This window comes from Nannospalax galili, unplaced genomic scaffold (genome assembly GCF_000622305.1).
Source record: "Nannospalax galili isolate Female #2095 unplaced genomic scaffold, S.galili_v1.0 scaffold1076, whole genome shotgun sequence".
Taxonomy (NCBI): Eukaryota; Metazoa; Chordata; class Mammalia; order Rodentia; family Spalacidae; genus Nannospalax; species Nannospalax galili.
In genome coordinates this window covers 1198513-1219546 of record NW_008338348.1, presented here as the reverse complement: position 1 = coordinate 1219546, position 21034 = coordinate 1198513, and the positions used below count along the sequence as shown (strand labels likewise).

General features: G+C 48.3%; 1 protein-coding gene across 2 annotated transcripts in view; it reads right to left on the bottom strand.

Moving 5' to 3' along the window:
- Stk32b (serine/threonine kinase 32B) overlaps positions 1 to 21034 on the bottom strand; it is a 379118-nt gene that overhangs the window by 55081 nt on the left and 303003 nt on the right. The window contains exons 5-6 of one of the 2 annotated variants that reach the window (XM_008833119.1): positions 17790 to 17827; positions 3130 to 3219 (exon numbers count right to left, since the gene is read on the bottom strand). In XM_008833119.1, the coding sequence (XP_008831341.1) occupies positions 3130 to 3219; positions 17790 to 17827 (128 nt within the window). The remainder of the gene's footprint in view (positions 1 to 3129; positions 3220 to 17789; positions 17828 to 21034) is intronic. The other variant, XM_029563507.1, reaches the window with a different exon arrangement.

The following is a 21034-nucleotide window of genomic DNA, read 5'->3' as shown; positions in this document are numbered from 1 at the left end:
CTAAGTGTCCCTCAACTGATGAGTGGATAATGAAAATGTAGTTTATTTATAAGATGGAGTTCTACTCAGCAATAAAGAAAGACGAAATCATGAAATTTGCAGGTAAATGGATGGAACTAGAAACTGATATACTAAGTGAAGTAACACAGACTCAGAAAAACAAATGATGTATGTTCTCCCTCATATGTGGATCCTCGCACCAAATCCTTATAAGTGAGTGTGTATCCAGACATAATTACAGGAACCAGGATAACGAAAAGGAACCAGGGAGGTAAAGGAAAAGAAAGAACCTGAAAGAGAAGAACAGTAGGAAACAGGTGTTAATAGGGAGATATTGGGTTATTTTAATGGGAGGGGGAGGGAGGGTTATACGAGGAACCTTGGAGAATAAATGGAAAGAAGGGGCTGAAGAGAAGAGGGCCACAGGAGAAGAGTATTACTAAGGGAGAAATGGGAAAAATGGAGAAACCGTGGTGGAAGGTTAGACAATGCAAGAGATAAATAATGCTTAGCTAGTTTAAAAAAACTAGAGGGAACCATGTTAGTCCAACAACCTACTGACAAATTATACATACAACTAGCTCAAGGAGCATAATATATGTCTAGTCAAGGTTTATATGAGAACGTTTGGTTTCTGCCCAAGCTTTATCTACATAGCTCATGGTAATTAAAAGTATCAGACTTGTGGAACTAACCTTCTTGGATGGTTAACAGTCATACTTTGAGGCCTATACTAATCTGGTCAGAGGGACTTATAGGACAGTTTTTGCTCCTTGCCCTCCAAGGTTGACTAAGCTCCAGGGGACTATGGAGCATCTCTCAAAATGACCTGTAGCTGTGGTATGTCACCTGTCCTCTTGATCAAGGAGGCCATGGAGACCCCACCAGATGGACTTGAACCAGTGTCCAGTCTACAAAGAGGAGGGTCAACACAGAGGAAACATTTCCTCCATGCTTCCAAGTGAAGCCAGACATGGTTGAGCAGGACTTTTGACTTCTCTTCACACAGATGGAACTGGTAAAAGAAAGGAGCCAAGGGCTCCTCCCTAGCCCATGTGACCCCTGAGGAACAGATCCTCAGATACCATTAAGTATAAAAACAAATTGATTTATTTGGGTCAACTGTATGGTCTTAAACACCCAAAAGGAAAGTATAATCAAAGATTAAAGTGATCAGTATAATTCAATAAGAGTCCATGTGTATAGCTAAAGGCTACATAACAAGAAACAATGCCAGACAGGAGATATCTTCTTTTGAGTTGTTGGCCAGGGTGGCCCAAGAGACTCCCAGACATTAACCCAGCATAGAACTGGGAGAATGAACAGTAGACCCCAATCTTATTTTAAGGAATGTTGGCAACTGATTGCTGCTAGATGAGGAAGATCTGATCTTCCTAAAACAAGGAACTCTAGATTAAGCAGAAGGACTAGCACTGGGTAACGTCTGGGGGCACTGATAACACAGTGGACAGTAACAGGGATGACAGACTATATGGGCTCTAGTGGCGGGGGGTATGAGAGGGTGCTATTTGGGATGCTGGTATAAACATAAATAAGATCATTTGGGATGTTCTGTATGAAATACACACAAAAATATCAATCAGTAAAAAAAGTTATATTTGAGGAAGAAATTTAAAAATTTGCTTCATGTTAATTAGTAGGTATGAAAAATATTACCATTGAAATCTACCTGATGACTTTATGTCCCTGCTCAGGTGCCAAGGAGCTCAGAAAGTACCGACTGTGACTAGTAATAATCAGAAATATAGAGATTAGAGATGCATGTACAAACATCTGAGGGTTAGCTGCATTAAAAATGAGCTTATCTGTATGAAACAGTATATTTTAAAAAGAAATGGAGGTCTTTTGTAAAGGTTAAAACCTTGTTCAATTTTATATCTTACAAGGTTTATACTGAGTACAATAATGTATAACTGTATTAATTCAATGTTGTGAACCTAAAAATTTACAGCCAAATTTGAAAGAGATACATCTTTGCTCTGGAAACGGTTCTTGACTATGTCAATGCTGTTGTAATGAAATGCTTCTAGGAATTATGTGGTTACTAAATTAAAAAAAAAAGAGAACCTAAAACAAAACAAAACAGGAAGCTCAAAGAAGACCCAAAGAACAACACAAAGGGCGATTAAAATACCTCAGAAGGGGCTGGAGAGATGGCTCAACGGTAAAGAGCACTCTTGCAGAGGACCCGGGTTTGGTTCCCAGAACCCTAACAATCATCTGTAACTCCAGTTCCAGGGGAATCCAACATCCTTTTCTGACCCCCATGGACATTTCACAATACGGGTGCACTTACATATATGCAGGCAGTACACTCATACATATAAAATAAAAATAATAAAATAATTTTAAAAATACCTCAGAAATCAGGCAGGAGAAGTCAAGAAAAACATACGTGAAGAGAAAAGCTTTTCATAAATAAAACGCACAGGAGTGCGCAGAGCAAACCCAGCCAGTAAGGCCTGAGTAGGAGAGAAGTGAGAACACTTCAGGAAAGCAGGACTGGGCGGGGGATGGGGGCTGCTGCCAACCCTGAGAGCCTGAGTTCAGTGCCCGGGAGAGACCCGATTTCTACATTTTGTCCTCTGACGTCCACATATGTGCAGCGGCACACATATGCATGGGTGAACACTCACAGTAAAATAAAAACGTAATTAAAAAGAGAAGAGAAATATAATAAAGATGGAGAGAAAATGGGAAACACTGAAGACCCGCAGAGAAAACCAACCCGAAGCAACGGGAAAATGCGACTTTCACACAAGCCCCAAAGAAAAACAAGGGGAAACTCCACATCAAAAGACAGCCCTGTATTTAAGAACACAGGCCCAGAGAGACCCACACACTGGTACTCCTGGTTTCTAGTGAGAACGGAGGAAAAAGTATTGTTCCCACCTGTCGCAGAGGAATTTTCTAGAAAACTAAGGCCAGAAGGGCCTCTGAGCAGGTGAATGAATGCTCTTCCCTTGTAGAGGGCAGGGCTCCTGCTGGGGAGAGTGCAGCCTCTCGTGGAATGGGGGGGACATACGTGGTTTGGCGGAGGGGAGTGGGGGACCACAGATGAGGCAGGAGAGGGAAGCCGGGGCTGAGGTGCGGGCCTGGAGCGCTCACCCATGTAGGGCTTGGTGCCGGCCATGGAGGAAGCCTTCTCTGCTCCTTTCACCACCGTGGCGATGTTGAAGTCGGTGATGTGCACGTGTCCTGCAAACAGAGCAGAATCTCCAGTTAGCCAGGGCCGAGGGCTGTGCCCTTTCCCGTGTGAGGGGAAGCCGGGGTCTGCATGGTGGGGGCAGGAAAGGGATACCAGAACTCAGGTCCACCCTTACAGTGTCTCTGGTTCCTACAGAGTATCAATTCTGCTTTCAGATTTTAGAATGAGTTCTTTACTTTGTGCGGGTTCTTGGGTGAATATGCTTATACTGCAGGACAGGTTAACTAACACATGTATGGATGTCAAGTCAAGACACACTCATCTGTAGATGGGAGGTCTACCTGTGTGTCACGGCAGCTCTACAGAGCCTTGGTGGGAGGGTCAGGCAGGGTTCAGGCTCTGGAAAGTCTGTGGGTCGCAGCACTGAACTTGGGACTCTGGAGGAGGTGGGGGATGGGGTGGCCTCCATCCAGCCTGAAGGTAAGGCAGCAGATGGGACCTGGACAGATTGGGGACACCTGTGACACACATGTTCTAGAAACAGGAGGAGGAAGGAAGGATGAATGAGAAGAGGAAGACACAGGGGATGTGGGGATGTGGGGGCAATGAGGAGGAAGGAAGGAAGGGTGGGGGGAGCCCTGAATGGTCGCTACTTGCCCTCTGGGGAGTTTGGCATATGAACTTGGCAACCAGCTCTGAGAACCTTGGAGGTAAATCTGAGCATAATTAGATTCCTCTATGTCATCACACCATGTGAAATGGCTTCTTGTATTTTTCCCAACTTTGAGAGTTCTGTTTGGGCTGTGGGACTTGAACATACAGATAGGGGCGCACACAGAGGTGGCTTTGGGGGTACTTGGAGGTGGACTTCTGGAGCAGGTGTAGTAAGGTGTGCTGAGAGGCCCAGGGGACTACCTGCAGGAGAGGCGTGCCCAATGTGGTCAGCTACAGAGACAGAAAAAGCAACAGCATCCTCACACACCAACTGCCACTGACCATGTACCAGTCAAGTTGCAGGAAGCATCATGAACATTCCAGTGCTCCTCAACCCGGTGAGAAAGAGCACCCCTCAGATTCTCAATGAAGAAGCTCAAGTCACCAGCCAGGTCCTGTTGGGCCTAGGATGCTTCTGTGTTTGTTTTCTGTTCAGTATCACCATGCCCTCCAGACAGAGTCAAGTCAACAGCATCCTTCCCACGTCCTCGTTCTACAGGAGCACGCAGACAAGTTCACCTTCCCATGCACACTGAGGGGTGTGGAGGATGTGTGCGAATGGGTGCATCAGCCTTTGCTAGGCCCCACACCCAAACAGTTCTATGCACAACAGCTGTGAGAGGGGTTTGGAGCCTTTGAATGCAGCGTTTATCCAGTTTTCTTTCATTACTCTCTCTAAATACACTTTAGCATTTGCATTATAAAAGTGATGCCACCTCATTATAAGTCAAACAAAAGACACATCTTTTAGCTTCCTGTGTGTGTGCACATGTATGTGGGACTGCACACATATGTGCGTGCATGTGTGTACAGAGGCTAGAGGTCAACATTGAGTGTTTCCTCCGTTGATCTTCACTTTACTATTTTTGAGACAGGCCCTCTCAGTGCAACCTGGAGTTTGCAGGTTTGGCTAGCTGGAATGACCAGGAGACTCTGGGGGCTTTCTGTCTCTGTCCCCCACACTGGGATCACGGGTGCATGCAGCTGCACCAGCGTTTTACATGGCGCTGGGGATCTGAGCTCAGGCAGACATCGTGCATGGCAAGCACTTCCACTGAACCATCCCCAGCCCCTGGCTTTCCCTTTTAAGCCCCTGTCCTGCCCCTCTCCCCAGCTCTGTGACCACACTGAATCCGTCCTGTCCCTCTCCCCAGCTCTGTGATCACACTGAATCCACTATTTTTAGCATTTCTCCTTTGCTTGTGCAAACAAACATCCACATAACTTGGGACTTTGGTTTATTCTTACAATAATGAAGTCAAACTCCATGGACCATTCTGAAAGTGAATTTAATGCTTAGCTTTGTTTCATAGACAACTTTCCGGGTTAGAGCATACAGGTCTACTTAGGACTCCCACAATTCCTTATCTTCTGCTTTAGTCCATATTATGTTCCTAGAAGTGAATATTTGAGGTTGGGTAACTTATAAACAAAAAAGGTTTACTTAGCTCATAGTTTTGGGGGCCGAAAACCCAAGACTGGGCAGGTTCCTCTCTGTGGCCTGTAGGACAGAGCCCCCACCTCATCACAACTTGAATGCCACCAAGGCCGGAGTGCTGGGGCAGGAGAGATCACACGGCAAGACAGGGGAACAGAGAGGTTCAGAGACAGGTGTGACCTTTTGTTTTTAAATCTTTAAATGTATATTTTAAGATTTATTTTTATTTCTTACTTATGTGTATGTGTGGGTGTCTGTGTATGTGGGTGCCTCAGGAGGCCAGACAGGGTGCCAGATCCCCGGGAGCTGGAGTTACAGGCAGTTGTAAGCCCTCTGACTTGGATGCTGGGGACTGAATCTTGGTCTTCTGCAAGAGCAGCACGTGCTCTTAGCCTCTGAGCCATCTTTCCAGCTCCTGCCCCACGTGTGTTCCTTATTATAACAAGTTATCTCTGAGAGAACACACTCATCCTGTGGGACCAGTGTTGACCACTTTTGTCTTAAGTTTCTTTTCCTGTTGCTGTGACCAAACACCCTGACCAAATATCCTAACCAAAGCAACTCAAGTAGAACGGGCTTATGGTGACAGAAATCCAGGGTACAGGCCACCATGGTGGGGTCTAGGCGGCAGGAGTCTGAGGTGCCTGTCTTCCTCCTTGGAATGACGTCTAGGACCCGTGCCCGGCGACTGGTGCCACCCTCCTTCCTGGTGAGTCTCTTTACCTCAAGCCAATCAAGAAAATTCCTTGGCGTTATTCCCAGAGGCCAGTCTAATCCAGCCAGTCGCTCACAGTTGGACCTAGAGGCTTGTCTCCTGGGTGGTTCTAAGTCTCCTCAAGTTGACAATCAAGATCGTCCATCAGCCCTTCTGTGGATGATTCTCCTAGAGACTTATCTCCAAAGATCCACATTTTAGTGGTTTCAACGCCTCTCACTATTACCAAACCTCTGACACTGAACAGTCCCTGGACTCCAAGTCCATTTCTCCTCCAATATTTTGTGATAACATTTGAGTTGGAAATCATTTTTCCTTTTTTCCTGGTTGTCCACATCTTTCTGCAGATTAATGTATTTGATTACAAGGTACTCCCTCAAATCCCCAAAGAGAGGTCACATAATATACAGTCTGTATTATTTTAAAATACAATTAAACATTATGTTAGACATACTTTCATTATCATCATGACATATTATGAAATATAAATATTTGTGAACTAGAAAAACACTGCCTAAAAAAATTCTGTCCCCCAAATTTCAAATAAGAAACTTTTCAGTGGACTTACGGCTGTTTATTTTATTTAAAAAAATCTATTATGCGTTCTGAGACTGCTTTATTTGCTTAATTGTGTTATTATAGAATGTGTAGTACTAAGCAATCTTGAATGTATCTCTACATTTTGGAACTTTAACTGACTGAATGGCCAGACGTGGGGTTTCTGAGGCCAGGAGCATGCACGGCATCAGTGGTCTCACTGCTGAAAGGTTGAATGTGAGTTCCCTTCCTGTGAGCTGTCTTTCTAGAATGCCAGTGTGTGTGTGTGTGTGTGTGTGTGTGTGTGTGTGTGTGTGTCTTGTATACATGGGTATGCTTGATGTGGAGGCCAGAGGTCGACCTCCGGTGTTTTCCTATCATTATCCACTACTTATCTTTAATTTTTTACATCTATTTACTTGTGTGTGCACATGTATGCAAATGGTGAAACATCTATGTTGTGCTGGATAGCTTTAGTGTCAACTTGACACACCTGGGTTGAAGGAGCCTCAACTGGGGAATTGCCTCCATTGGACTGGCCTGTGGCCATGTCTGTGGGGTATCTTCTTGATTGATGAGTGGTGTCGGAGAGGGCAGCCCACTGTGGGTGGTGCCACCCCTGGGCAGGTGGGCCTGTGTTGTATAAGAAAGCAGGCTGAGCAGGGGCCAGGGGAGCAAGCGAGTAAGCAGCGTTCCTCCATGGCCTGTGCTCCAGCTCCTGCCTCCAGGTTCCTGCCCTAAGTTTCTACCTTGGGCTCCCTGATGAACTGCGACCTGGGAGATGTAAGCTGAATAAACCCTTTCCTCCCCAAGTTGGTATTGGTCAGAGTGCTTTGTTACCACAATGGAGAAACAAACTAGAACACATGTGGAGGTCAAGGGACAACCTGGAGGAATATGTCCTCTCCTGTGATGTCCACCCAGACACCTGGGAGTTTGCGCACAGGGGGCAGCGCCTGAAGCCACACAGCAGAATCCCACCTCCGCTGTTCTAGCTGTGCTGGTGCATGACTTCCTGCTGTGCATCCTCTGGTGGTTGAGTGAGGGCGTCAGACGTGAGAATTAGTGTTGAAGGTGTCTTAGGAGTTCCTATTCTGGAAAGTGAACATTTATTACACCATGCCCAAAGAGGAACTGAGTTACAAGCTATTTACTTGCCATAACTGAACACCTCCAGGGCATTGTGGGAGACTGCTAGATGGTTCTAAGGCAGGGATTACTAATTCGTGACTAACCCTCCCACCCTATTCACACATCCGGGACTCTGGCATCATTCTCTCCTTTCTCTGAGTGCACAGAGATCCACCTTCCCTCTCAGCTTTTGACGCCATGTGATAGGTGCTTCTCCTTCCTCTGCCCTGTGGATTTCCCCTTCTTCAAAACCTGGCCCAAGGGTTCTGTTATCAGTAGATGTATGTCTCCAGACTTGGTTTTCATTCCACTAACTGAAAACTTGACAGCACAGAAGACGGTTTCTCTATAACTTGGTCCATTTGTGCTACTGTAACAAAATGCCAGGGGCTGGACTTAAGTAACATGCATGCATTCTTCACAGTTCTAAGGGCTGGAAATCTGAGGTCATATGTCAGCATGGCTAGGTTTTTGGCAAGGGCTCCTGACATGGTCTAAATATTTGTGCTCCTCTGTCTTAGGAACTTTTCTTGTTGCTATGACCGGATATCAAACCAGAAACAACTGTAGGGAGGAAAACTTTTCTCTGGCTTATGGTTCAAGGAGGGATAACACCCATCCTGGTGGAGAAGGCATGGCAGTTTGAGTAGGAAGCTGGCTGGTCACATTGCTTCCATAGTCCAGAAGCAGAGTGAACAGGAATCAAGCTGGGTTATAACTCCCAAGACCCACCCCAGACCCACTTCTTATTCTTCTACAACCTTCCTAAATACCACCACAAGCTGGGAACTAAGAATTCACTCACATAAGCCTGTGGGAGACATTTCACATTCAACCATGACACACTCCAAAATCATGTGTTGAAATTTAATCACCAATCTGTCAGTATTTAGGTGGGACCTTTTGGGGGTGAATAGCTCACAAGGCAACCCTTGTAATGGGAGTTTTACACCACAGTTGCCCATCTTCCTGCAGAGCGAGACACTGCACAAGGCTCATCTCAGAAGCATCGGCTGCCAGATGGTGCATCTGCTGGTCTTTAATCTTCAACTTCCAGCCTCCAGAGCTGTGGCAATTTTCTATTATTAATAAACTACCTAGTCTAAAGTATTCTGTTATAGTAGCAGAAACAGACTAAGATGGCACCCTTGATTTACAGAAAGAAGTTTCCTTGCTCTGGGTGGAGGGAGAGAAAGCTCTTGTCCCCTTTTTTCCCTGTAAAACACTAGTCTCATGGGGTGTGACCCCCCATGACCTCATCCAAATACAATCACCTTCAAAAGCCGTCACCTTCACATACCATCCCTCTGGGGTCCGGGGTCTGACCACACCAACAGAAGATAGCACGCTGCATTCACTCCAGAACAGACAGAGCCACGCCTCTCTTCTAGACACCTCTGCTGTCCTTCACTGTCATCCCAACCCAGTGTCCACCATTCTGTGTCACTCTCCTAGAGTCCAGGAATCCTATCTTGTTCATGTCTATTCCCAGGGCCTTAGTGTTGGCCGAGTCTGGAAAAGAGACTCACTGAGTGGTTGCTGAGTGACTGACTGACTACCCTGAATGGCAGGCCCACCAAGCGTGGTTGTCACTGCTGGACTTTACTGTGTTTACAGAGGCAGCACAGTGTTCATAGAGATTGAATGTCTCATTTCATCCATGGGCTTTATCATGGATCCTTCTAGACCTGCCTCAAGAGTTCACTTTGGTGGGTGTCATACCTCCAGGGAGCTTCTGGGAGAGATGCAGAGACAGGGTCCCTGGAGGACAAGGCTGGACATTAGGATGAAGAGACTCCAGCCACAGCCACTTTTTCCTACATCGAGCCTGTCATCAAGTGGGATGTGTATTATGCCTCTCATGAGCATTCACCTGGCTCTATCAGGATCCCCCCCCCACCCGAGTCTGAGCCAGTGATGAGAATCAGGGCTGCGGGCTAGCTGCTCTGCCCATGGCTCTGATGGATCCACACCCCTCACCCTCAGTGCTAGAAATAACTGCACTTCTGAGATTTCTGTCTGGCTCATGAATTGAGAGACTGGATGCTGATCTTCTACATAGATCCTACATCCTGGGTGCTGCACAGAGCTTATCTTTATGGAGATCATAATAGACTTACCACAAGAAAAAAAGAACCCCAATCAAATTCCATGCACAAGCTTGTCCAAGCTTCAGTTGGCTCTGGGCTAAAGGAGATTGACTGTTCTCAGAGCATTTGTCTGAAAAGAGTGACAGGACCCTGGGATTAGGTTCTATTCTATTGGATTTGACTTCTTCCTTGTGTCCTGGTTGTAAGGAGGGAATGTAGGCCTTTAAGAGAATCAATCTGTTCCAGGATGCTCTGTGCATAGGGGAATGGGTAAAAAAACCAAGTTAATTAATCAAATGCATGCTCCTGGGGTTACAGAGCCCCTTTTACTGGGATACAGAGTGACTCCTGCCTCTGAGGAGTTCCAGCACTTTCCTCTAGATGTCCTGTATGCACACCTGACCTGAGCTGATGCTCCAGGGAGACTGCCTTCCCCAAGTCTTCTGCAAGAGCTCGGACACCCGGAGATTTACACACCGTTTCTCTGCTCTGTGGCTTTGAGTGTCACATCACTGTGTCAGTCAGCTATTCCTTACAGCCAAGGTACCCAGCCGACATAACATACTTCATCTGGCTCTGCTAGACGCAGGTTTTATGAAATCCTAGTTCTGGTAAGGACCATCTGTGAGAGGCTTTACCTTCTCCCATGCACCATTTACAGCTCTGCAGTGCCTCCACGAGGCACCTTGCTCACCACCATCTTTTAACACTAGGATCCTTTCCCACCCATTTCCTTGCTCCTCCTGTGCTTCGGAATCGAGAGGAACACGCTTCCGGGCTCTCTTGCAGCTACATTATGGACCAGGTTCAGGTTCCCCCAAGGAGATGCCCTTAAGTAGGGTTTGATGAGAGCAAACCATCTTGTGAGGACAGAGTCCAATGAGCAAATGGAGTGGAGGGGAAGTCTTGCTGCGGCAGAGCCTCTGTGAACATGATATTGTCACACCTCTATGGTGTGAGCAACTGAAGAAGAGATTGCCCAACATTCAGCGACCAGTATTCAAGTACCAGCTGGGTTCTCCCAGGGCCCATGGGCTTCCCGCCTCAGGCAGATGCTCTCTTGGATTCATAGCTGCTCAGCAATGGTGGTGTGACCTGGGGTCATTGAGCTGAGAAGCATGGGGAGCAAGATCACTGTTTCTCATATCCCGTGTCTAACTCATCCCAGGACAGGAGCATCTTTCCAGACAGGTGCAGCTCGTAAAGCCAGGCCACTCAAATCTCCAGCTTCTCTCAAGCACTGTCCTGGAACAGTGAGAGACCAGGGCCACTATCCCCGGGAGCTGGAACAGGGGTCTGGTGTTGGTGGGGTATGGCAAGGGGGACTTCCCCTCAGCTGTTATTTCTACAAGTGGAGGTCTGTCTGGGCGCTGTGCATTCTCAACCTCTTTCCATTTCTCACCCCTGCCTCGTAACCGGCACTGGTAACAATCAGGCTGGGGACTTAGAGCAAGAGACGTTTTCTCACATTCCTGGGAAGCCTGAGACAAGGTTGTTCAGTGTGGGGCGGGGCCTGCTTTCTCGGCTATGAGGCCTCTTACTCATCTCCCAAAAGGTTTTCTAGGACCTCTTTATACGGACACTGAAAGTTCTTTTATGAGGGCTCAGCCCTCACAACCTAAATACCCTGTTTCTACCTCCTCAGACCACTGGCACAGGGGCTAGGACTCAGGATATGAAGTTTAGGGGCCATACACATTGAGGCCATAGCTCTCAGTCAGACCAGAGGTGCAGTGAGTATTTGGGGTGAACAGACTCAGTTTATCTCTGCCCAGCTTCCTCTCGGCATTGGACAGGGCCCTCCCATGGGCCTCACTTGGGCAACCCTCACTCACCAGGTGGGGACATCAGTGTCTTGGGGTAGGAAGCCCTTCAGCTTGTCACAGGACTCTAAGCTCTTATCAGCAATGGAATGCCACGTTCTTATCATCCTCTTCCTCATTTTCTCATCTGTCACAATCCCATGCAGAGGAGGAAAGAGTCCAAGGCCTGAAGTGTGCCTCGTCCATTCTTACACTGCAGTCTGGATTCCCAGAACCTCAGAATGTGGCTTTATTTGGAAACAGGTCCTCGGGAGTCCAAGGCTGTCTCCGTACGTGCTTCTCAAGCGGGAGCCTCCCTGCCACCAGCCCTCTAAGCTTCCCAAGGATTCCCAGGATAGCTGTCATCCATCCCTATGCTCTGACCACTCCCCCCATGTTGAGCAAGGACACCCACCATTGTTCCCCAGAGTTAGCAGAAGCATTTGTGCCCCCCCATCCCCCTCAGCTGCTCCATTCCTCACAGCTGCTGCATCAAAAATTCAGTTTCCTGGATTCTCCTCCTCTGGGCATGCTGGGATCACCTACGAGGGGTTCTGACAAGGAGGAAGGGTGTGGAAGTTGCCGTCCTCAGCCATTTTAGGGGATACCCATCACGTTTATCAACAAATATGTTAGTAACAGATGGAGAGACTCATCTCTGGGATGAGGCAGGTTGCAAAGAATCCTAAAACACAATGTATTCACAGGAAACTGGAAGTGTCCTGTGATCAGGAGTAGGTTGCCATGGAAAACTGGGCTTGTTCCAGTGTCCAGTGCAGTGGGCCACATGGGGAACATCAGGGCCAGTGCAGAGGTGGGGGGATTGTGATTTCTGGGAGAAGGAATTGAGGAGCTAGGGTAAGCAGGTTAGAACTGGCTGGTTTGAATACTTTCAGTGGGCTGTGGGATGTGGATGGCCCTTGTTGGTACCTGGAAGTGAAGAGATGAGGTGCTTAGTGGCCTGGTGTTGGGAAGCCCCATATAAGGGTAGCCAGAGGGTATCAGCTCTGGGTTGGTTGCTTGCATCAAAAAGTGTGTCCTTGGGTGAGGCCTTTATTATCCCTGGGTCCACCAGGCCCACGATAAATGGGGCACTGCAAGTCAGTAAGGCCCTGGGGTCAAAACAGCAGGATACAGAAAGCAAAGACATATGCATTATGAGGAGAGCATGTTTGCTCCCTTGATGACTATGGTGTGACCAGGGATCAAAGACCTAGATCAAATTTCTACTCCCCTCTGTGCCCGTCACAATGAGGGGCTCATCTGGTTGCTCTGAAGACCCCACTCATGGGTCAGAATCTGCCATGACCTGTCTTCTCCATTCTCCTGCCTCCATGCCTCTGTTGGGTTTCCGTCTGTCCTTCAACCCTAGTTGCGCCTTAGGACCACCTGGGAAATGTAAAGAGCCCCGGTGCCCAGCACTCCATCCTAATCAGGGCACCTGTGGAGGTAGCAGGGCTTTGGGACTAGTTTTTAATCCTCACTGGGCAATGCATCATCATAACTGAGAATTGCCACCAGGATCAGGTGGTCCTGGACCACAGAAGCTGAGCCTCCTATGTCACTGGGTACAGCCTGGCCTGTGGTAGGTTTGCCATAAAGAAGGAACCACATCCTGAACAGGGACGGTGACGTGACTGCATCCGTCCTGTCACCATCGGTGACTCTGAACTCTGTCTCCGATTGTCCTCTCTGCCCATCTGTTTCCTCAGGATTGAAACTCCTGGAGTGAGCAGGGAGACTCAGGAAACTCACATCACAAGAAAGTTAGAAGACCCCTTCAGAAGGGTCATTCACAAGGCCTCTGCCTGTGGTTATATGAGCAGTTCACAGTCGCTGGGGTAGAGGAGACTCCAGTGGTACAGATGCTACGAGTGACAGAGGGGGCATCAGGGATGCAGCTTTGGTGAGTGGTCATGCATGCCGGCGGGCTGGGCTTTCCAGGAATGTGATTGTTGAGTCACTCACACTCCTGTAATTTCAATAAAGTCATTGACTCACCAAGCCGGGCCTCGGTGGGAATCATTCCTTTGTTACCCTCTCTGCTGGGGTGAGTAGGAAGTCTCCCCAGGAAAAGTCACACCCATCACCATCTTTGAGGAAGTCCAGCCCCCTGGGTGGAAAAGCCTACCGTGCACCTGTGCATGCAGCTCCTTCCATTTCCACCAGTGCTGTCGTCGTCTGTCAGTCATAATAGTGAGCGTCTGTTTTAACAGTCTCAGTCTACCTCCTCCTTCCCAGATCACTCTGGTGATTGTGGGACTTGGGGGTGCCCTCCAAGCTGACACCCACTGGGGTAGCGATGGGGGGGGTGAGCCAGAAAGAGCAGTGCCAGGCTACCCAGGTGGCTTAGCAAGTCAAGGCCACTACGGGTCAGCAGAGAGTCAGCCTCAGTCAGCTTCCCCAGTGTTGTCAGCTGGACTTAGTGTTGGTAGTGATGCCAGCTAAGGTTAGCCCTGCCTAGCCCTTAGCACCTCAGATCTGGGAGACATTAGGGTGATGCGGCTGTATGGCACCAGCTTTATTGTGCAATGGAGCATAGCTACATCCTTACTCTTTGCTCTACATGGTCCATTCCTGCTGCAGAGCTCAGCAAAGGTGCGCTCAGCATTCCGAACACCCCCTCCTCAGATGCCTGGCTCCCTTCAGCTCTGCTTCCCCCATGTGGTCTCTCCATTTTGATCACTTCAATGCTGGTTCAGACTCCAAATCTCAGCTCAGAATTAAATGATCTCTTCTAAGAACTGAAACTTGTGAGACCAGAAATGAGCAGAGGCTTGCCTGGGAGTTCTGGGTTCTGTAGAACCAGCAGATCGAGCATGGTCAATAAAATATTCATATGTGTATCTAATGACGCCTTTATTTTGTTGAAATGTCGCTAACCGACTTGTCTCTGAGATAGCACCTAATGAGACAAACAGCAATGCAGAATTCTCTGGATCATAAATTGCTTCCTAATGTGGTTTTCAAATGGGACAGTGGGTATCATTACATGTGCACTATGACCCACTTACAAGTATGTAGGGTGCTGACTTTGTTACACTAAAACTGGGCAGCGCGTGTTCAATAAGAAGAGTAACATCAATAAAAACTTACTAAATAAATGATCAGAGATACAGATAATTGAATTCCTGTCCCCAGGTCTATAAGGTGGGGGATGCCCTGTGGAGTCTCCGGGTGTGAGCGTGCTTGTGGGGTTTCAAGGGCTCACAGGATCAGCTGCTCCTGTTTGCTATGAGATCACAGGAAATACCTGGTCACCTGTGGAGACACATTCCTCCGTGTGTATGTGTGTGTGTGTGTCTGTGTTCATTTGTGTGCAGGTGTACATGTGCATGTTTTACATGAGTGTGGGTGACAGAGGAAAACCTTGGGTGTTGTTCCTCAGGCACCATCACCCTGTTTTTTTGAACCTGGGACTTGCCTCTTAGACTAGGCTGGCTGGCCAACAAGCCCTAGGGATCCGCCTGTCTGCATCCCTCTAGTGCTAAGATTACAAGCATACATGACCATGCCAAGTTTTTTTACTGTGGGCTCTGGGGAATTGGACTCAGTGCCTTGGGCTTGCAAAGCAAGCACTGTACCTACTGAGCCGTTTCTGTAGTCTCCTGTGTGGTTTTAATATGTAGATGTGAGCTTGAAAATGAAATCCAGAGCTTTGGGCAGGAGTAGTAAAAATTTCAATTAGAGGTGCCTCTCAGTCCCTCTAGATCCACCCAGTATCCTGGGAACCTGAGATGTACACCCTTCCCTTGGCTGGCCAGACCTGGCTTTGTCACTTTCCTGAGCTAGCTGTGTGTGTTGTGGGGGGGACCAAGAGTCCTTAGGAAGTTCTATTTGAACTCCAAGTCCAGGGACCTGCAGCCCATAGGAGTGATGAGCCAGTGACCTAAGCCAGGCCCAGGGCTTGCTGGAACACGGGGAGCCTTCTCTCTGCTGTGTGTACTATGTGATGGTCTGAATGGTGTCCCCCAAGTTCATAGGCTAAGTTCCAACCCTCCGTACCTCAAGACAAAACTGGATTTGGAGAAGTGGTGTTTAAAGAGCTAAAATGAGGCCAGTGGGAATGGGTACTAATCCAGTCTTCCTGGTCCTCATGAGAACAGAACTCGGACATGCACTGAAGGATGAGTGAGTGAGCACCAGAGAGAAGACAGTGTCTGCATCTGCTGACCATCTTGGAAGTCTGTGATTGGAGCTTCCAGACCCCTGCGGGTCCTTGGCAGGCCCGGCTCTGAGGGACGGGTCCTCTTGCCACTCCTGCTGGGGTCCCCAGGGGGCTAATCTGCTCCAACTACTCCATTTTCCAGCCAGTAGCTCTGATGCCTCTCCAATCCCATTTGGTATTTATTCTTCGGTGTTTTCCATGGTTCTCAGAATGAACCTCAAATCACTGAATGGGGAAAGGAGGCCCTGTGAGACCTGACCCTCTGCCGGAAGGGCTGGGAGAGGTGGCTCGCCTGCAGGCTTCTCCCTTTTGTCCACAGCTGTGTCCCCGGGGCACTTCCTCTCAGTCTGTGGTGACTGGTGACTGTCCTTGGCTACCTGGTCCTTCTACTCATACCCCTCCCCCCAGCTCTCAGTAGCTTCCCTGATCCATGAAACGGCACTGTGAGACCCACAGGGTAGGGACCACAGTCTGCCCACTGAGTCCTCTGTGCAGCGGCTCTGGGAGAGCCGACAGGGCTGTGGGGACCACACAGGAACCAGGGAACAGTCCCCTGATAACTCTCTGAGGCATGCTCTTGTAGATGGAAGAGCCAAATCACTCCCATGCAACACCCTGGGTCATCTTATGACATACCACAAGGCCTCAGACAATGCCAAGGCTGTGCTCATGGCTTCCCAAACAATTATTTTTTATAAATTCCCCTGCCTCAGACACTTTATATTAGCAACAGAAAATGTAGTGAAAGATATGTGCAATGACTTGGGCCATACCCTGGGTCTCTGGTTCTCTGTCTCTCTCTCTCTGTCTCTGTCTCTCTCATTTTGCATGCATGTGTGTGGAGGTCAGAGGTTGATGTTAAGTGTCTTCACTTTATTTTTTGAGGCAGGGTCTCCCTGAACCTGGAGCTCACTGATTGCTGGGGTCAAGGAGTCCCAGGGACCCTGCTATCTCTGCTTTCCTAGAGTTGGAGTCACAGGTGTGTGTCACTGACCTGGCTTTTTATGTGAGTGCTAGGGATCCAAACTCTGGTCCTCATGCTTGTGTGGCAAATGCTTTACCCACTGAGCCATCTTATCAGTTCCCTGATCTGTGGTTCTTTTTAAAAGAAAGGTTTATTTTTTGTGTATATGAGTACATTGCCCGTGGAGGCCAGAAGAGGGTGTCAGAGCTGTTGGAATTGGAGTTATGGAGAGTTGTTAGCTACCATGTGGGTGCTGGGAATTAAATCTGTGTCCTCTGGAAGATCAGCCAGTGCTCTTAACCATTGAGCAATCTCTCCAGCCCCTGACCTGTGTTTCTTAAAATCCATTGGGCATCACAGCACAGAATGCAGAGATCACAGAGGCCCAGATCCCTGAGGCAGGACAGGGATGGCTCTAGATTTCTGCCAAGGCCCTTGGGTGATTTTTATAAGCCTAACCTGTGAAAACCATTGACTTGAGGCCTTGCTGCTCAAGGTGTGGCCAGTGGAACAGCTGGTTGTCAGCCTTACCTAGAGCTCTACAAGGATCTCAGGCTCTACCTTAGACCTACTCAATCAATCAAAGAAAGTCCATATGGAGGCATGGAAGCCTGGCACAGCTGAGAGTCAAATGAAGGTTTAGTGGATTATTGATCACCGAGCTCCCTCCTGCCAGGCCATACCATCTTGTTCTGTTCCCATGACAATGGCTTACAGAAGATGGCACTGAGGTTCAGAGAGGTGAGTGACTTCAGAGTCTAAGGTCCATGGGTGAGGGAGCTAAGGCTGTTGATCCAGCAGTCTCACACTCCTGGTCCCCACTGTGCCCTATTGTCCTCAAACCAGGATACAAACAGCAATGACTTTAGAGGAGACATCTGCAGATGGGTTTGACGTCACTTACCATGACAGGACATTGCCCAGAAACATACAGATAGTCACCATCGGGATTCCAAAAGGACGGGGGGTTTCTCTTCTACCCTAAGATCCACACCACCCTATTCCTAGTGGTTCCCAGGGCCCATGTTGTGCTGAGGCTCCAGGAAGGGGCTGGGACTCACCATGTTCGTCCAGCAGGATATTGTCCGGCTTGATGTCTCTGTAAGAGAAAACAGAGGCACAGTGTGAGTCCTGAGCCAGCAGAGGCTTCAGGCTGCAGGATGGAGGGGGCTGCAGGGTTCCGTCTCTCCCTTAGAGTGAGGTCACATACAGGGAAGAGGTAAGTGGTGTGACAACAGAGCCCTGTGTTCTTCCTCCTCTTCCTGGAACTGTAAACAGACTGTTCAAATGTTCTGTTCTAGGATAGTCTTGATTACTAGCCTCTCAACTCCAATTGTAATGGTCATAAGAAACCAACAGCCCGTATACTGAAACTGTTATTTTCCTTGTCATGACAGAGCTGTGGATTGAGTGTGAGGAGCATGTCGCTTCCTGCTGCCCTTTAGCCTTCCTGCCAGGAAAGTTCCAGTGTGCCACTTCATGGGCATGACAAGGTCAGGATAAATGTAAAAACAAAAAGGGGCTGGGGAGATGTTCATTCGGTAAAGTGCCTGCCTTGCAAACATGAAGAGCTGAGTTTGAATCCTGAGCATCCACATAAAAGCCAGGTGCCGTGTGTGGGCCTGTAACCCCAGCTCTTGCAGGGTGAGGTGAGAGACGGGCAGATCCTTGGAACTTATTGTCCAGCCAGCTGGGCTGAATCAAGGAGCTCCAGGTTCACTGGGACTCCCATCTCAAAGAAAACAAATGTAGAGGGATCACGAAAGACACCTAACATTAAGCTTTGCCCTCCACTCCTGTGTGCACACATGCACACACTCACATACACCTAAGTCTCAGAAACAAACGTGTTTCTGAAGGCTGACGTGTTCACCACCAGGCTCTTCGCTGGAGCTGCCCCTTCCTCAGCAAACAGCAAAATCTGGGTGGGAGTGGGTTTCTAGAAAGTTCACTATGTTGCTGTCCTAGTTTTCTATTGCTGTGATAAAACTTGGGGAGGAAAGAGTTTATTTTATCTTACATCTCCCAGGTCAGCCTGCTTTCTTATACAACCCAGTACCATCTGCTCAGGGGTGGCACCGCCCACAGTGGGCTGGGCCTTCCCACACCACTCAACAATTGAGAAAATGCTTTACAGATGTGCCAGTCCTATGGAGACAATTCCTCCACTGAGGTTCCCTCTACCTGGGTGTGTTAAGCCGACAACTGAAGCTATCCAGCACAGTTGCAACGCTAGCCACCCATGTCCAAGTGGCTATTTGTAAAGACAGGTATTTGCTCTCTGACGTGTGACTCTGTGTATTTAGCACAGTGAAGGCCCCTTGCAAACAGGGAGAATGTGTGCACAGAAAGTAAGGGCAGGAGTGTGACAATAAGCTTCAACCGCAGCCTATCAGTTACACACACATACACTCGTTTCACTCTGTATTAAAATCACACATTTCAGAGATATAGGCCCCCATGCCCTGTTTGTAATAAATGTCAGAGCTACTGTGGCTAATGACAGATTTCTTCAAAATAAAGAGTGATTGCTTCTGAGTTTATCAAATATTACCTCCACCTGGAAACATACCCTGGTTATTGCTGATTCCAGGCAATCCTTCCAGGGGGACAGGAAAAACTCTGCACTTAGCATATATATTTAAATTCTGATGCTCACTGCGACTTTTCAAGCCCATGAATTTTGATGAGCATTAGGTAAATCAGCCCTTGCCACCAAGTTAACAGAACAGTCATGTGAGCAAAGAGATGGTATGTGGAGGAGACTAGGGAGGGCCCAGGGAGGGATGAGGTTGCGAATGGAGAAAACTAAAGCAAGAGGCAGAGGACCCAGGGTCAGTGTGTGAGGCCCAAGTCAGCCAACACTGGCTCCCAGGTCAGCTCTCAGCCCAGGGTGGCTCAGCGATATGGCACCTTCTTGACTACAGCTAGGCCATGTTGAAGTCTAGGCTAACTCGAGCCTCTGAAATGAAAAGACAGTTGGCACAGGGTATGGGAATGTGTCAGCAGGTCTCCGGGTTGTCTTGGGGACAGGTCACTGTGTTCCTAAATACACCTTCTAACTGCAGATTTATGGCTTCTGTAGGTTATGCTTGGCTTTCTTTTGCAAAATAGTAATTTTTGTTTAGCAATTGTTGTCTAATAAAATAGAAATTATTAAGGGGGGCTTCCCACCTCTAAGCTTGGGAACTTCAACTTCAACTCTGGCTGTGGTTTTCCTGTATAAATGCTTGCTCTAAAGATGGCTAGGGGATGCACTTGGATTCCGACACTTTTGTGTAGTTGCTGGCAAGCTAATAAAAGACTTTCATTTGGCAAACTTTGTCTGAGTGGTCTTCTCTGGTGAAATACAACAGCTCCAGCAGGTTCTCAAGAAAGCTGAAAGCAATGTGCCAAGAACATGTGCTAAGAAGTCCAAGCATGACAGTATCAGAAGGAACCCCTTTATTTTCTTCACTGAATATAAAGTAATCTAGTCACATGCACAAGATCAAGCCAGTTAAAATCTCTAGTGTGGCTGGGGAGTGGCTTGTGAGGCCCCCACCCCTTGATGACTGCTGAGGAAGAGAGAGCCACTTTTCTTTGGTGGTGGCTGCTGATCAGATGCTCATGCCCCAGTGGCTGACCACACATGGATAAGTATAGGCAACACCAATTGGACTGGAGACGAGCAGAGGGCCCCAGCACTTGGTGCTGACTGAGGCATGCTCAGAGGAGGTAACACAAAATTAACATGTGATGGATGAGGAGGAACAGGGGCTCACGCACACAAGGCAGCCGGAAATCGAGAAAAAACTGTCACCCTGTGACAGGCTTCTAGTCAGTGGAACATGACCAAGGAGAAAGAAGGCCTTGGTTCTCTTTGTTTATGTCATATGGCAGAGTGGATGGGTCATTGCTCCCGTGATTATGTCACTTTATCTCACACTGCTGAGGCAGATGCAGTGTGGGGTCCCCCTCTCTCTCCTGGAAGACAAGAGCCACGGTGTGTGGGCAGGCCACTTGGCTGGGCTATGCAGAGGCCACTAGGAGTCCACAGTTTGGGAGAGGACCCAAAGTTCCAGAAAAGAATGCAACCCCGGGGTACCTGACTTCACTGTCCCAAGACCCTAACTGGAGGGCTCGGGAGAGCTGGGAGGGCACTCTGGACTAGAAACACCAGTGGTTGTGAGTCTCCAAGCTAGTGGCCATTACTTGTGTGGCACCATTACCCTAGTCACAGTTCCTGGGCATTCTACAATGAGCCTCAGTTTCTCCATGTGGAAGGTGCACAGCAGCTGCTGCACTGTGGCAGCCTTGGTCCAGC